The sequence below is a fragment of the Sprattus sprattus genome (assembly GCF_963457725.1).
Source record: "Sprattus sprattus genome assembly, chromosome: 10".
Lineage (NCBI taxonomy): Eukaryota > Metazoa > Chordata > Actinopteri > Clupeiformes > Clupeidae > Sprattus > Sprattus sprattus.
The window spans coordinates 20740616-20758170 of NC_137908.1; the positions used below are offsets into that span (position 1 = coordinate 20740616).

Below are 17555 nucleotides of genomic sequence, written 5' to 3' on the forward strand. Positions count from 1 at the left end.
TTAAGTGGCAATGTGAAATATTCTTTTGAACACCCTTTTGAAATTTGCATTACACATGGGATATATGAAGGGGTTCAGTGTTGAGTTGATATATCCAAGCCAAATAGCGAACATGTGTAGGTCATGATTGACACAGGTTGAGCAAAAAGCCATCACCATATAGGTTATGAAATATGGTATCCAACAAACCATGAACCCAGTGATGATAAAGCCCAGTTGCTGTGCTGCTTTACGCTCCTTGTGAAGGCGCAGGTTCTGGACACACTGCTTGGACTGATCACGGAACTTCTGCCAGTTATGTTTAAGAGCGACTGCTTTTGATGTGTCCAGTTTTTGGCATGTATCTTCTGACCATGACTCCCTAAATGGTTGGGAGTGATTGTTACATCCCATTGCAAGAGCTAATTGGTGTACATCAGAGCTAGATGCTAGCTCATGAGCATCTGTCACAGAGTTTGCTACCATATCATTGCAATTGTTAACTGACACAATCATTTTTGGGTCAACATCACCATCCTCAGCTGACTGCAGACAATTCATTGGCAGCACTGACACCCTTGAAGGGGTCTCACTCTCAAAATATTCATCTTCAATTGAGCAAAAACTGTCCTCAATGTCTTTCTCAGTTTTGTTCCTGTTTTTAACAGAGACCTTGAAAAATGAACCTTTTTTTTGGAAGGACTTCTTCAACGTTCTCACAGTGTGTGGCTCTTTGATTTCCCCCTGCTGCTCTAGACTGTACTGGTCCATCAAACCCTCAGTGTGCACATGAGCAGACAGATCCAGGCTGCCCCTATGAGAGACTTCATGAACTCCTTTGTGTCCAACTCTGTTCTTTTTGGAAGAATCCAGTTGACTGAAAACACTCTCCCACTGACGATAGTGTTCTCGTACAGCACAAAATATCCTGGAGTAGAACCACAGCATCAGCACAGAGGGGACGTAGAAATTCAAGATGGCCGTCAGAATCTTGAACCATGTAACAAAACGAAAATCTGTGTCACACTTATTCTCAGTTTCAGGTTTTCGATCGACATGAGCAAATGATCTCCACCCAAGAATAGGTACGACCCACATCAGGGATAAAAGCCATGCCCCACAGATCAGGAGGGTTGCTCTGCACCTTGTTCGGTACTTGAGGTAACGAAGTGGATGCCTCACTGAGCGGTAACGGTCCAGGCAGAGGATAAACAGACTGAAGATGGAGGCTGTGCTGGCCACATAGTCCATGACCAGCCAAAACTGGCACACAGCACGGCCCAGTTTCCACTCATCTTCCAGCAGGTAGGCCAGGTTCAGGGGCATCACCGTGGCACCAACAATAAGATCTGCCACAGACAGGCTGACAATATACAGATTGCCTACAGTATGCAACATTCGCTCCTTCCTCACAGCATAGAGAACCAAAATATTCATGAACACAGTCAGCAGGGACACACTTCCCAAGAATACACCCAGAAATCCACTGTATAGCTGGTGTTGGAGAAACACTGAAGCATTAGTTTGAACAGCGCAGTCTGTTACAGAGAGTTCTGGCCACGTGTCATTATGTTTGCAGTCTACTGTGACCGACACAGGTACCGGCTCCATGGGGGTTATCCAAGTTGATGTCACATAATAGCTGTAAAAATATAAACTCATAAGTAACATACAGTACAATTGCAAGTGTCCAGAGAGAGTGTCCAACACATGGTTTAATTGTCTTTCATTTTTCCAGTACATAAAAATGCACACACTGAAGCGGATCTACACAATAGTAATCATATGCCCTTACTAGACATTTAGGTTTAAAAGTTTAAAAACCCTAAACATGGCAGCATATTATGAAGTAATTTTCAGAGTGAAAGACTAAGGCTAAAATACATATTTCTTTTTTGTAGTTTGGAAGCACAGACAAAAATGGTATGTGCTTGAGGAAGCATGTTTACCAAACAATGCTGAGCCATCCATGAATAAGAAATAAATCTTGTCTGTTGCTATGAAAATATTTACACCAAGAAATGGATCCTTGATACATAAAAGTATATAAATGGATAAAGTAGTGTTACAGACGTCCACAGTCACAGTATCCTGGCAACTGTCTACTACACAAAATAGATTGAAATTGCTGAAGAAATCGTTGAAATAACTGACTTTCAATAGGCCTACATAGATTCAGATTATTCTGAGTACAGACTCCTTAAAGGGAGGGCTCTGGGATACCTTTCATTTAATTAACTGCGTACATCCTATCAAAATAATTGTGGGTCCTATTAAAATGATTAATTTTGATTTGATTTGGCCTGGATTCATCACCTTTCACTCTACATGAGACAGCATTAGGCATTTCATTTCTTTCTGCTGCCAGTGTTCTTGCTGGTGACCAGATTGCTGTGTCGTAAAAGACAGGGAGTCTGATCAAAGTCTGCATTTTTTACGCTATAGGCCTACTGCAGTTAAGGCATAGTTCATTGAGAGGTGACTGGGTCACTAATGCATCTCTTGTTTTCAAATCAACATAGGTGGAACATTTGATCCTTTATTTATATTTATTTTGGGGAAAACTATGACTTGACATTTTGATATACCGTAGGCTATGACATAACATGAGGAGTAATATAATTGGTTTCACTATGCCTGACTACATGACACCTGGATTCCCTGCTAACGATATAACCTGGATTTCTGAAGTAATTTCATCATATCAGTTACATATTTCTGTTTTTAAATAGTTACTTAGTGCTTGAAAGACAATTCGTGTGTAGTGTATTCCAAAAATATCCTCAACCTTTGTTAATTTTATTGGTCTGCTGCTGTATCTTACACATGGCAGCTACCTCAAGAGATCCGGTTATAAATGTAGCCTACATCGCCTTATCGATTCCAATGTCAACAAGTTTTTGGTAAGCTTCTACCTCCTCAAAATGAATGCGTATGTTTTTGGTGCATGTATATGTTATTTTCTTTATCTGTTATTTCTTATAGTGTAAACTACACTACTTCTGTGACTAAAAGTGGACAGCTTACTCTCCAAGCCACCTGTCGGATTGCCGACAGTGTATTCAAAATGTTTACAGCCGTCCTTTGAACTACATTACAAACGTTTTCTAGAAAAAAAAAATCCCAGTATTATATTAGAACAGGGCTTAAAGAAAGCGTCCTGATTTCGGTTAATGCGACATTTTGCCTACACCGACTTTTTATTTCCAGGATTTTGAACATACAGCCTCAATAACCTCAACCTGTCTAGTGCACGTTCTTAGACGAGTCTGTTATGTTAACTTCCGACTTTACTTTTGAATGTTCTATGATTCTTATCAAACTGGCCAAGATGAAGAGACACCCAAACTTACCGTAAAATCAGTTTCTGCGAAACAGAGGATGCGGTCGTCTGCAAATCTCTAACCCGAGAGAGATAGGGAAAGGGCTGGTGGTCACAGCTGAAAGGTAAGTCTGTTGAATTCTTGAGCTTCCCAGTGCCGCTTGTCCACACCCACTGAAGAACTGTTCCTTACGAAGATTCTCTGGCAAGTTAAAAAAAAAAAGGCTGACAGCGTTGCAGGGTTTATTTAATAATGTCTGTATGTACTTTGTATATGCTTAGAGTAGACATTATACAAACGGTTTCAAATTATGATCCAGAATGAACCCCACCAGTCCGAATGAATGAGATTCATCATAGTCCCCATTACCATACAAAGTGCATGTTCAGTCTCTTCCCAAGGACAGCTGGCCTGTTGCCCCTCACATACTTGAGTTGGTTTTGATTTTTTTTTTCTGCATTATTACTTGCTAATTTGTCAGTCATCTGTTTGGCACAACACAGGCTCCCTCATGGAAAATGTTTGTGTCCTCATGTTTATGCTGGGGGAAAAAGACTATTACAGTTCAGACTGGTGTGCTTCACACTAGAAGATCAGTAGAGTAGCATAGGTAACAGTGTTCCATGGTAACATTTTGAATTGGCCTATATAGCAAAATATAACACAGTGAGATCAAGGCATTTTCAGACAAGCTCTTTTTTGTAAGAATTAAGAGTGTAGAAGTTTACTTTAATGCCCTTGTGATTTCTCATCACACCCCTTAATAACAAATAACTGTAATTAATATCTATATGTCTGAAAAGAAAGATGAATTTCTAATGTTATAAGCAGTCACAATTTACATGTTGCCCAAGGCAGTTAAGCCTAGCTATTGGACGTTTTGAAAGCAATGTGATTTTAGGTCATTGATAGACAAAGTCTACCCATCCCTCAGCCCTCAACAACACAGAGACAAGCACACACACACAGGGCTCTACGCTAAGGTTTTTCCCAAGGAGTACATGTGCTCCAAAAAAATAATAAAAAATAGGAGCACCCAAAGACATTTTTGCGGAAGTAAAGCATGCCATTTGCCACCTATAGTTCTTAACATTGAATTTTCCAATGTTCAACCCCATTCATGTTCAGTGTTTCCCAAGCAAATTAGCTGGTAAATTGATCAAATAACTTAATTTGTTCATATTTCAACACTTTAGTGGACCTCTACTCAATTGTTATTAGTAGTATTTTATATAGCCAGCTTTACTTCAAGTTTATTGTAAGATATAGCATGTTAGACTCTAAATGCAGTAAGAGTTAGACTGTAGGTCTAGTATCTAAAGTAAGCAACACTTTTACTGTAGCTAGCTAGAGAGCAAGTGTATCATTACCAGAAGTCCGTTGGTTAAAGTCTGTCAAATTAGTTCTAGTTATTGTTGTTCGTTAGCATAAAAAGTTAGTCTCTTATTAGCCTGTAACGTACAGGCTCAATGCACAAAACATAAAGGTGAGGCCACGCTGGTTTTATAAGAATATATAATGTATTAAAAGGATAAGGTTACTTCAAAGTATAAGGAATGCAAAAGTGTGGTGCAATTCAGTGTTGTGAAGAGTAAACCAAAGTGTCGTGCAAAGTCAGTTTAGGGGTTAACAAATGAAAAGACAGAGATCCAACTTCATGACAACATGACCACAAAGAACCAAACACGAACCCAAATTCCTATGACCTACAACCAACGATCAACCAAAGAGCCAAAATGCCAGGAGGACCAGGGTACTGTTCGGCGACGCTCGCTAAGCGGTTTAGCGAGCTAAATTCCAGGCTAAAAAAAGACAACACCGCTTTAGCGAGTTCGCGGAAGCAACTTTTTATCAATCACCATGGTAATTAATCGCTTAGCCCTAACCTGCTCCAGGGCAGGCTAACCCAAGTTTAGCTGGCTAAACTTGCCACACCCACGCCAAAAGGAGGGATCCCATTGACAAGGAGTCATATTGTAGTTTGATTAGCGTAGGAAAAGTTCTTTGCGATCGCCAAGAAGATCCATTTTTCCATCATGATGAGTTCTTGTATGAGCGCTACCGATCCACCCGACAAGGAATAATTAATTTAGAAGACCTTCTCGAGTCATTTATTGCATAGCCCACCACCGTAGAACATTGAATGTCTTCACTTTCTTGCGAGTCGTTGCCTTCATTTTTGCAATGTCGGCGATGCGAGAACAAAGCACTCATAATTATATGACAGTGGTAGCCTATTAGTAGCCTACTACTGTCATATAATTATGAGTGCTTTGTTGTCCGCATCGCCGACATTACAAAAATGAAGGCTGCCACTCGCAAAAAAGTGAAGACATTCAATGTTCGACTGGCTTTGCAATACATTACTCGAGAAGGTCTTTTAAATGAATTATTCCTTGTCGGGTGGATCGGTAGCGCTCATACAAGAACTCATCATGATGGAAAAATGGATCTTGGCGATCGCAAAGAACTCTTCCTACGCTAATCAAACTATAATATGACTCCCTGTCAATCATGGGATCCCTCCTTTTGGTGTGGGTGTGGTAAGTTTAGCCAGCTAAACTTTGGTTAGCCTGCCCTGGAGCAGGTTAGTGCTAAGTGATATGTTACTATGGTAATTTATCAGAAGTTGCTTCGCCGAAACCGAACCCGCCGAAGTTACTTCGCCGAACCCGCCAGGGTCATAACACTAGTAGGTACATCTGATTAGAGATAGAAACAATGTATTGCAGATTAAGGGGTCCTCCATCTGTGTTAATTTGCGCAGCTATTTTAGATTTAGTCTTTAGACAAAAATGCATATGCGTAACGAAAACTCATTACATTTTAGTGTAGTTTTAGTCACATTTAAAAGTCCATATTATAGCCACATTGAACCTTCTCAGGCCCAGGGACCCCCTGTGTTGTGTCTACAACTGCACAATAGTCAAGCTTGCAGTACTTAAATTGTGGAAGTAATTAGCCTCTTATAAACAGATCTCTTAGTATATGCCTACAGCTGAATTCCAATTAATTAAATGTAAATAATCATTTTAAGGCAATACTTCATTAACAGAATTATCATTCAAATATAAGAGAAAGTCTAGATTTGAAAATTCAAATGATGTGATAGCACAATACAACTACTATGCCTACCTGGCCTGGAGTTAAATCAACCACATATCCTCCATATGAATTGCTGTGCAATCTGATAACCAACAGATTTAGCTAGACTGATAGTTTTGACAGTTGAAAGTGGTGCCAATGATAATAACAATTGCCCAAATAGACAAGGATATTTAAACCAATCACATATTTTTTTTTCTAGATTAATGTTATGCGTGGCCTGTCCTCAGAGTCAGCGCTATGGGGGGGCATTTGCGGGTCACAATCGCCTATAATCTTGATGATGATTTTGATGATGAGTATGAAGTTGCAAAACAGTTTTTCAGGACGCAAAAAGAATCACAGTTAATCGAGGAGGGGATTTGGACCACAAAGTACATTCTCTCGCAGTATCCTAAAGTAGGACGAGACAACACCGGGTTGGTATGACTGGAGCTTTACTGTAACATGTTCAGTAGTGATGTGTCGTTTGTGAACGATTCGTTCATTTTGAGCGAATCCTTACAAGGACTCGAGAGTAACGAGTCCTCTCAAAAAAAGATTTGATCTTTTTCTCATGACCGCGCATCGGGACTGTTGCATAGGCTAAGCCAAGGAAACAGAAATTATTCATTGAATGCAGGTCACGTGAAAAATTATCCAAAGACCCGTATCCGAAGACCCAGTCGGAAAAAGAATGAATCATTTCTGTTTCCTCTACCAGTATTGAGCCTATGCAGGTCACGTGGAAAAGGATCCAAAGACCCGTATCCGGCAGATGAACGAATCATAGATCCAAAGACACGGTTGGCAGAAGAACGAATCATAGATCCAAAGACACGGTTGGCAAAAGAACGAATCATTGATCCAAAGACCCGTATCCATCAGAAGAACGAATCATAGATCCAAAGACCCGTTTCCGGCAGATGAATGAAATGTTGATCCAAAGACACAGTTGGAAGGTGAACGATTAGTTCATCTGCCGGATGCAAGTCTTTGGAATATTTTTCACGTGATCTGCATAAGCATGGGAAGCTAGAGAAAACCGAAATGTTTCATTCATTTTGACTGGGTCTGCGGATACGGGTCTATGGATCATTTTTCACGTAACCTGCATATGCTCAGAAGAGGAAACAGAAGGGACTTATTAACCTTGTTCACTTTCGCGTGACTAGGTTTAGTAAGACGTGAATGATATTCGTTCACAAGAAATAATTACAGGTCTCGTTATTTTAACATTTTATACTTTACTTACAGTTCAGTGCAGCGTAATTGTTTGCCGTGATAATGAAATGCTAATGTGATAATAAATGACCATTTCATCCAAACTTTCATGATACAATATTTGAATGCAGGAATTTCTTTTAAATTAGTATCTGCTAGTTTACATGCACTAACCTATAACCTTATAATATGATACGTGTTTGTAGTGGACGTATTTACGCCAGGGAATTGCCTATAAAATGTTGAGCAACACCCCCCCCCTCCCCCGTTGAAATGAACGAATGACTCGAAAAAAGATTCGTTCTTATTACTGAAAGAGATTCAAAGATTCGAGTCGGTAAAATGATCCGAAATTTCCATCACTAGTGTTCAGTACATCATACAACTCATGAACTCTCTAGCCTGTAGGGGGCAGCATTCATTCACTAACATTACAGTTATCATTGACAGTTACCAAATTCCTTTCTGGTGTGAGCTACAGTATGGGAGCTAGCAAAGCCATTTCTGGCTCTGCTTCACAATATTGCTGCCTTGTGTTATAAGTTAACGTAATACATACATGTTAATAAAGTATCAGACATAAACAGGATACACCACACCAGTAACCAATTGATATTATGTGTTAATTAGGGCTGTGAAACGATTAACATCTTTAATCAAATTATTCACAGGTTTCTGTGGATTAATCATGATTAATCACATATTTTTCTCTGTATATTTTTGTGAGAAAAAAGATGTATGGCAAAAGACGGATATATACATTTAGGGCCTGATTTACTAACATGCGACCGCTGCTTAATCTGCGATCGCACATTAACACACAGTGTTTTTGCGCATTTTCCGTGGTATTTATCAAACCACATCCGCGCTGGGCGCTGTGTGCTTACTCCGCCCTGTAAAGCAGGGGTCCCCACCCTTTTTTGCACCACGGACCGGTTTAATGCAGGCAATATTTTTCACGGACCGGCTTCAAGGTGTGGCAGATAAATATAGCAAAAATAAAATAACACCACCTGCATGAAATGGAATGTTAAGTGCATGAAAAATACAGCTCACCATAACGATGAATCAGTGCTTGGTCTCCATGTGCCGAAGCAGTTTTGAAGGCTTCATTGGCTAGTTTGCTAGCTTGTCGCCACATATTATACAGAGCGGACTTGGTGCTTGAGAATCACCTGTTGCGATAAACCTGTATTTTAAGTGTGACTCCTGGTATTGTCTGTTAAAAGAAGCTTTCTTTCTTGGAGTTGGCCTTTTCATATTTACAAAGAAGCTCTCCAAAGACGTTTGTTTTTTACTAATTTTCACTAGTTTGCGGGCTTATTTTTTGAGTGACATATCACGTGAACGAGACAAGCGTCTTGACGTGACAACAGGCACAGGCGAATGTTACGTCCGGGAAAATCCGGTAGTTTTTCAAGTAAAACACCTTTCAGACTCTAATAATTAATAAAGCGGAAATTATATAAATTATTTATTCTTTCTGAGCGGCCCGGTAACAATTGCCTCACGGACCGGTACCGGGCCACGGACCGGTACCGGGCCGCGGCCCGGTGGTTGGGGACCACTGCTGTAAAGGGCCTGATTTACTAACATTGATTTGCGACCGCAGCTTAATCAGCGCCTTTGCCAGGCGCACATTAACGCAGGATATAGATATACTGGTTCACCTTCGCTCAATCACTGAACATGATTCAATGGGTTATATTGTTGTTTTGCCCGCCATCACCTACAGCGAGATGTTTAAAAGAACACGATTATTAATAATATGCTATTGGTGGCATTAATGCATAAACTGTCTATTATAACAATAAAGATGTGTACATGGCGAGATTAGTACGTTTTACAAGGGACATGGGTTCACTACAATATATCCCCAGTGAAACAAATACATTTACCAAGTAGCCAGGCCTCTCCAAAATCACCGTTGCTCAATCATGGATAGATGGCACTATTCCGGAAGATAAAACTGTCATGGACAGACCACTACCACGTAAGTAATGGTCATGTTGGCATCACATATGACCTGGACATTCATTGAATATGTGTGCTTTCTGTTTCGTTAAACGTGTTCGTGGATTGAAGGTGGGACTGTTTGCATGTGTGTGCGATGATGAATGGCTCCAATTACGTTCGGAAAGTTTAATTTCAGCTATCGTAGTGGGGAAATGTATATTGACCAGTACGCCGTAGCAATGCGTCGAGTACCTGGGTGAATATTTGGCTGAGTGAAGGCTGAGATATACCAACTGCTGATGCTATAACTGTTTGAAATGATCCGATGCCAATATTTGCAATGTTGTCCAGAGTTTACCTAGTCTGGGAAGTCCCGCCCCACTTCTTTCGGCCAAATTGATTTTGCCTCTGCAGTGGGTCTGGCCAACTTTGGATACCCGTTCATTTCAAGATTTCCAGAATCCTTGGAGCCAATCACAAACTGGCTTTTGGCTACCTGGCGCGCCATTGGCGGATTTAAACTTACCACGGCTACTTTACAAAATCTACTGCACGGAGAGTTTTTAAACATTGGACATGGTGGCCGCCGAAGCACCGCAAAACTTCGATAAGGCAAGTTTTCTTTGAAAACAGAACAGAAACTTGCCCTGGAACAATTCATACAGAAAAAATATGTGTTTGCTTTATTACCGATCGTTGTATCGTTGTATAGTATCGTTGGTCTGATTGGTTAAAGGCGTGTCCAATTACGTGAGTGAAGTGGGTCGCTGATGAGTAGTTGGCCAGACTAACTGAGCAAATGCAATGCAGTGAAGGGGCAGGGAATTCCCAGACAAGAGTTTACCAACTGATTAAATGGAATGTGATCTCCGGTTGGAGGGTTCGATGTCGTCTCTGATCTGGTTCAGTAATTGAAGTATTGCGTGGCTGGTTAACCTGTACCGTCTAATGATTTGTGGTTCGCTTATGCTGCAAAGCAATAATCTTTGCTATTCCATATTGGACATTAATACATCTAAAATGATGATCCTTATGTAATGATATGGCTTATCAAATCACCAGTTATTGCTCTCAGGTTGTGCCTTATGCATACTGTTGTGTTCTGTAATACTGTTCTATATTGTACTACCACTAGGAGGCACTGTTCCGCAATCAATCCTAGCTAATTCACGTACATAGAGCAGAAGAAGAGTGTACCTCAATGCTACTAGTCACGTACTTTCATGCTGCTAACAGTTCTCAGTAAAGAGTGTTAATATCATCCTGCTTGTCGTTATTCTGAAGCTTCACTACACCACACATACCTTGGGATACCCGAAGCAGGTTGCCCGTTCACAAAATGCTACAAAGATTAAAATTAAAAAAAGTTCATAATGGCCTCCTTGCAACTTCATGGCGTTTGCTATCGCTAGCTAAGTGTGCAACCTTACAGACGGTAACATTAACATGTTGACAGTAACATTAACATTTTATTACAATTTTTATACACATTTGTTGGAGAAACTAGTTATGTACTTGTAGTCGTTATAATAGTAGTTGACATGAACCATAACTGTTGGGGGGTGTTCTCTCAACTAGATAGTTAGCTAGATAGCATAGTTAGCTGCAAGAAGCTTTATTTACTTTGGAGCAGACATGTGTGTTTGTTGATCTTTGATAGGACAGGAACACAGGAATTTTGAGGGGCAGTTGCTCTGGCCTGAAAAAAGGGGACACCCCCCCCAAAAAAAAAATTGAAAAAAATCACATGGACTGTATGGAGAACTGACAACAACAGGAACTTTGTTAATATCAATAAATAAAACACTACAATACAGCTATCAATCCCCTAACTAAGAACTTTGTTAATGTCTATGCTATAGACTTGGATACAAACAAGAGATTAGCCTGCCTACTAATGAAAGCAAAGAAGAACAACACCCAAAATAGTGATAGGATTTCGAAATGTAACCATTTTGAATGAAATCATTTATGTTATGCATAATTTCCATCATTTATTCTTATTGTTAAAACGAAATGTTATAAACTGACCATTAGCAGACATGTAGCTTAGTGTTCCTACCAAAACATTAGCATGTGATAACAGGCTGGTTGTCTGGTAGGCAAACTAGCCATCTGATTATTTAGCAGGGCTCTCAAGTATCACGCATTGAGCGTGACAGTCACTCATTTCGGTCTTTAATCACGCACTCCCGCCACACATCGTATTTCTCACGCTGAAAAAAACCTCTAGGCTATTTAATGTGCCGCAGCGCGCACACATGACCTGGCCGCGCTGCCCTCACCATGTCCCCTGGAGTTCTGACGTGAGTTGCCACTTATCAGCCAATCCAAAAAATCAAATGGGCTACACAATAGTCAATCGGAAAAAAGTATCTTTTGTATCTGGGTAAGATTTAATCCAGCAACCAATGAAAATAAAGCATCCTGGCATTGCGCGCGACTGATCTTCTGAAAGTTTCGTTCAACTGAGGAGACCACTGGAGCTCTGAGAATCAGTCTTCTACAAGGAGTTAGTCGTCTCCTGTTTTAATGTTACGACAAATTCACAATGGTTTGATACAAGCAATGACAACTAGACTGCAGTTGGAGAATTTTCCCCAGATAATTAGCATACGTTTTTGTAGCGTTTTAGGCTACAGCCAGCCTTTTCACTAGCTTTGACTCCTAACTTTGTTAATAGGCTATAATAAATTCGAATAGGCCTATTCTTTTTTGTAAATGTGGTTGCTTGTTATACATATCATGGCCATGGATGTATTAATCATTCCATCTGTCTTTCAATGATGTCAGGTAAAAAACAAATTAGTATACTGGTGCTCTATCTGCAGCCAAGAGAACACCTGTGCCCATCAAGGTGTGCGGGATGTGACAAGGCACATAGGCAGTAAGGGGCCATTCATGACTGACATTCATGACATGGACAAAATACTGCTCAGTAATGTACTTTTATTGTTACTGGTGGGGGGGGGTCGCTGGTCTGTGGACATACGGCGAGGGCGGGGCGAGTGGAATGGGGGCGGGTCGGGCATATGTCACTCTTGACTAGGGTTGGGTACCGAGAACCGGTACCAATACGGCACCGGTTCCATACAACCGATACCTACCCGGACCGAAATGCAACGCAGATTTCGGTGCTTCCTTTCGGTGCCTGAGCAGATAATTTTTTCTTTTTTTTTTTTTTTTTTTTAATTAAATTTTTTATAAATTAACAAAACTAGCGATAGCTAACGAGAAGTAACGTTAGTGGCGTAGATCTTTCTGAGTACGATCTGTATACTTTTTTGTGTTGATAACAGATTTCGTGGGGCACATATAAAACTGCTCCATCTCCCAATATAGACTCTCGCCTGTGTCGCTCACGCTGCATACCGTATGGGACTAGTGGAAACGAGATTTGTGTTGAGGAGTTGCCATGGTAATGGGTTGACTTGCGTGTGGTTTCGGTTTCAAGATAAGTGTGGTTGTTCTAAGCAGAAGTTAGATACGCTTTATTAAACGGAGAGCTACCGTCTCATCCAAAGATATTCCTTCTCAATGTGAGTTCTTAAGAGAGCACTAACTTGGACGCTACAATAACATTGCAACAGTCTGACAGCGAAGAGCAGGCAGCCTTGCACAGAGCAAGCACAAACAGAGCTAGCCATCAATATAACGGAGAAAATGTCGAAAGGTAAACGATCAAAAGTGTGGCTGTATTTCGCACAAAAAGATTCAAACAACGCGACGTGCAGCATTTGCAACAAGAGGCCCTGAAGCTAAACTTTTAAATGGGCAGTACACATTCACGAAACCAGTGGGTTTAAATAAATGCAAACTAATTAATATTTGTTTTACTCTGAAGGCAAACATGCTCATATTTCTGCAAAAGTATTACTGAAGTGTGAATTGTGTGTACAGAGTTTGTTATGTATTTATTTATATTTATTTAAGTATACTGTAAACAGTTGTTATAAGTTAATATATTGTTCATAGTTTGAAGTTAAAAGGTTTGAAGCCAAGTGTTTTGTATTTATTTTTATTTATAGTATACCTCAAACAGTTAATATATTGTTAAATTTAAAGAAAACTATTTGCCTTGGCAATAAATAAGCCTAATGTCTTTAATTAAAAAAAAAAAAAAAGTATCGGTTCTGGCACCGTTTAGGCACCGGTATCGTTTTAAAAGTATCGGTTATGTACCGGTATCGGAAAAAACCCAAACGATACCCATCCCTACTCTTGACTGGCTTCAAAACTTGAGAGCCCTGATTTAGGCTCAACGTGGCAAACTGAGCCTCGATTTATGATGGTTTTAATTCATTTCATAAAACATGATGATGATTGTTCGTTTGTTATACATTTCCACAACTTACAACTCACCTTTTCTGACAACGTTAAAGCAGTTTTTTCAGCGACCTAGTAAGAAAACAACCCTGACCGTTAAGGGCGAAAATGCAGGCTCAGGTGCCGGTCGTGTGCAGTACCAGAGTACACATCGGAGGGCGCATGCCCCCCTCCCCCTACTGACTTTCACTCTCGTTGCCCATAGGCTTATCTATTGGAAGTGAAGAAGGCTACTTTATGACATGTTTCGAGTGGCGATTTTTTTAAAACTAGGTCTATATGAAATTCTTGGGCAACTGCATGTTTGCCCTCCTCGAGTAAAAGTTCCCCTCCGAGGAAAAAAAAAAATATTATGATTTTTATTTCCCCCTCAAAGGGGCACTTTTACTCGAGAAGGGGCAAACGGGCAGTTGCCCAAGCAACCTAAGCACATTCCTGTGCACTTCCCTGCATTGAGTTGGGAGCGGGGTCTCCCACACTGTTAAATCCACAGCCGGCTCCTTTCCTCCTTTGTTTTGGGCTTTAGAAATGCGGAAAAAAACGACGTGTCGCTTTAAAATCTCAGGGTACCTTGTGTCAGATCTACAGGTCCCGTATGAACACCATTTCACCATGCTCATCAAACCTCAAGATTGTCTGACCCTCTTCTCTTATAGAGGTTGCTCAGGTAGGATTGGACGAGGGCCGCTCTAGGGAGGAGTTTCGCGAACTGTCAATTGTGGGTTTATTGGAAGCTCATTCGGCACATGCGTTAAATGAGATAATAAAAAAATACGCATTAATCCTGTAAATTAATCATAATGCGTTAACGCGTTATTTTTCACAGCTCTAGTGTTAATATAACGGAAATGTAATAAAATGAGATGGTGCTGCTGTCTGTCCCGTCGAAAACCATTCAAACAGGTTGCCACTTGCCAGCAGTTGGTTTTTTGCAAGCTTCTTATACCAAGTGATAGCATGACGGCGAAATCAAAGAGCAGGCCCGGGGTGGGTAATAAGGACAATCGGGAGAGTTCCCGGTGGGCTGCTTCACTTCTGGGCAGGTCGAGAATTTCATTTTTTGACATTTCACGTTAGTCCATCTTCTCTTAAAGTAGGCTACACACGTTCCACATTCTGACACCGCAGCCTCTGCATGGGTTGTTCCATGCGAGGAAGTTCTCCCCTCCCAAATAGAGTTGGTTGGGTCCATATCCCGTCTTTTCCCAAAAAGTTTTCTCAAATACCGAATAGCTGGGCCAGCCCTACCGCAACAATGCGAGTCAGGGAGGATGGATGGGAGGAAGAGGCCAGGAGGGGCTGAAAAAGCCAGGTTGAAAAAAAGAAAGACATTGGAGGAGGATGGTGCCAAATGTGCCAAGCTTACCGATTTATTTTCAAGAGGACAAACACAAGTGGCAACTGGTAAAGAGAGACATAGGCCTAATGATTAGCAACGTAACTATTCGGCTAACGTTGTAGTGTTGGTTAATATCGTTGTAGCGTCGTCAACCTATTCGCAAGCAAAATATTAAACGGAATTAAAATATTAGCCTTTTTATATCACCCAATAAATGGCGATCCATAGACTTTGCAAATATTGATAACAAATCTCAAACTTGATCTGTGTATGTGTATGTAAAATGACTCTTGCTGAAAATCATGAGCCCGCAATTTGCAATGAGGCCATGACTACAGGGACAGGTTGAGAGGATAACAGAGTAAACAATATGAATTCAAGTTATTTAATGTAAGAAAGAGCAGTGTATGACAGTACTTGATGAAAGAAAAGAATGCCAGGGGAGATTTTAGATGATGAACCAGTAGCCTTATCTGATGCTGCCTTTGAGGTGAATGTTTATAATGTTATTCTGGACACTGTGGCAGGTAGCATGGATAGAAGGTTTTCAGCAAATGCAAAACTTGCCTCAGATTTCTTGACCCTTAAATTTGAAATAAAGATAAATTGGCTCCCTAACTCAGCACTCCAGGATATCTGCAAATGTCTGCTTACTAGGGCTGGGGGTAAACGATTATTTTCTAAACGATTAATCTGGCGATTATTTTATCGATGAGTCGACTAATCTAACAACTAATTAGACGATTAGTCTAACGATAATTTTTCTGTTGCTCGATTAAAACCATAATGTGTCTCAAATAAAAACCAAAAAAATCTTAATAATATACTTTATTGAGCACCGTTTTGCACAGCAAAAGTCCAACAATGCATTTCATGTTTATCTAGAGCACATGTGACAAACTCAAGGCCCAGGGGCCTGATCAGGCCCGACAAGCCATTTAATCTGACCCGCCAGCTCCTCAGAATGTTGCAAAAAGTTCCATTGCTTTGAATGAGCAACGGTGACATGTTATTTGGTTTGCCTAATTTCCCCTCAGGATTAACAAAATATCTATCTATTTATCTATCAGAGCTTGTATGTTGACAAGCCACAAATACTGCAAGTCCCACAATGCACTGTCCCCGCATTGGTAGCATACGTCAATTTCGGGAGCGCTTGCCCCACAGTAAAAATGTTTGGTACTCAAATGAGCCCTATCACACTTGGATGTGGTGCTCATTAATTTAAATGTTTTCAATGCTCACAAAAACATTAATTCATTCATGAGCACTGCGCACCATCTTATGTGCAGTCCTGGCCTGGACATTGCTTGGCGCCATTAGTTGACATTGGCGATCTAACGTAGTGAATCATGATACATACTATAAGCTGGCCAACATTAGTCTAATGTTATGTGTTTGACTCGCAAATGACCGCAGCATGAGTTAGCCTAGCTCTCTGTGCCGTTTGTTCGTGCTTGGTTACCGTGTTCTGCAGCCGTAAGTTAGATGCTAACTAACGTTAACTAAACTGACACAGCTGTCTAGCCGCTAGTAGCTAGCTAACGTTAACTACTAGCAACCAAGCACGAACAAACTGCACGGAGAGCTAAGAAGATAGTTAGCTAGCACCATAAAAGTGCGCAGAGCTCAAGCTACACAACACACTGAACAAACGTTAAATTAATGTAACCAACGTTACTTATTGTCCCCTTCACGAGAGACAATAGGGTGCCTCCGCTTCAGATGCTCCCACATCACTGTTGTGCTGGTGTGGTATGCCAACTCCATTTGGTAAAGACTGCAAATAACGACACTATTACGCTTGGGACTGAATTTGATGTATTCCCATACCTTTGATGATTAAGGGCGAGGTATTTGGACTTTTTCTTTTAATGGGGCTTTTTGCAGGGCTTTAATGGGCATCCTGCTGTGAGGTGGTTGGCGTTTCTATCTCCATTCTAATTGCGCATTGTTTGTTTCTGTTTGGGTCAGCCACGTGTATGTGGCAAAGCGTCGATGTAAAAACAAGGCGTCGACGTAATTTTGAAATCGACGCATCGACATCATCGACGCATCGCTACAGCACTACTGCTGCTTACGATTGATGACAGACCTAGCACATTTCAAACTGAGCTGCTTAGCCTGGCATACCAGTGGGAGAGACTGAAAAAGTCCCCTCTTGAAGGTTATACTGTCAGGGCATGTAGTTTGGTGGCACATGAAGGTCAGGAGGATAGTGGCGGACTACCATATATGGAAGAACCAGAGATGGAGCTTGAAAGCAGGACCTGTTCCTCAAAAACTGTCGATTTAGGAAGATCCGATTTAGGAAGATCCTCATG

At 40.8% G+C, this 17555-nt stretch overlaps 1 protein-coding gene across 1 annotated transcript; it reads right to left on the minus strand.

The window, feature by feature from the left end:
* Window positions 1-1416, minus strand: hrh1 (histamine receptor H1; the record flags this gene model as incomplete). Its single annotated transcript, XM_080846102.1, has 2 exons — window positions 1-288; window positions 700-1416. 2 exons carry the CDS (start codon window positions 1414-1416, stop codon window positions 1-3), a joined length of 1005 nt encoding a protein of 334 aa, XP_080702228.1.
* Window positions 1417-17555: the final 16139 nt, after the last annotated feature.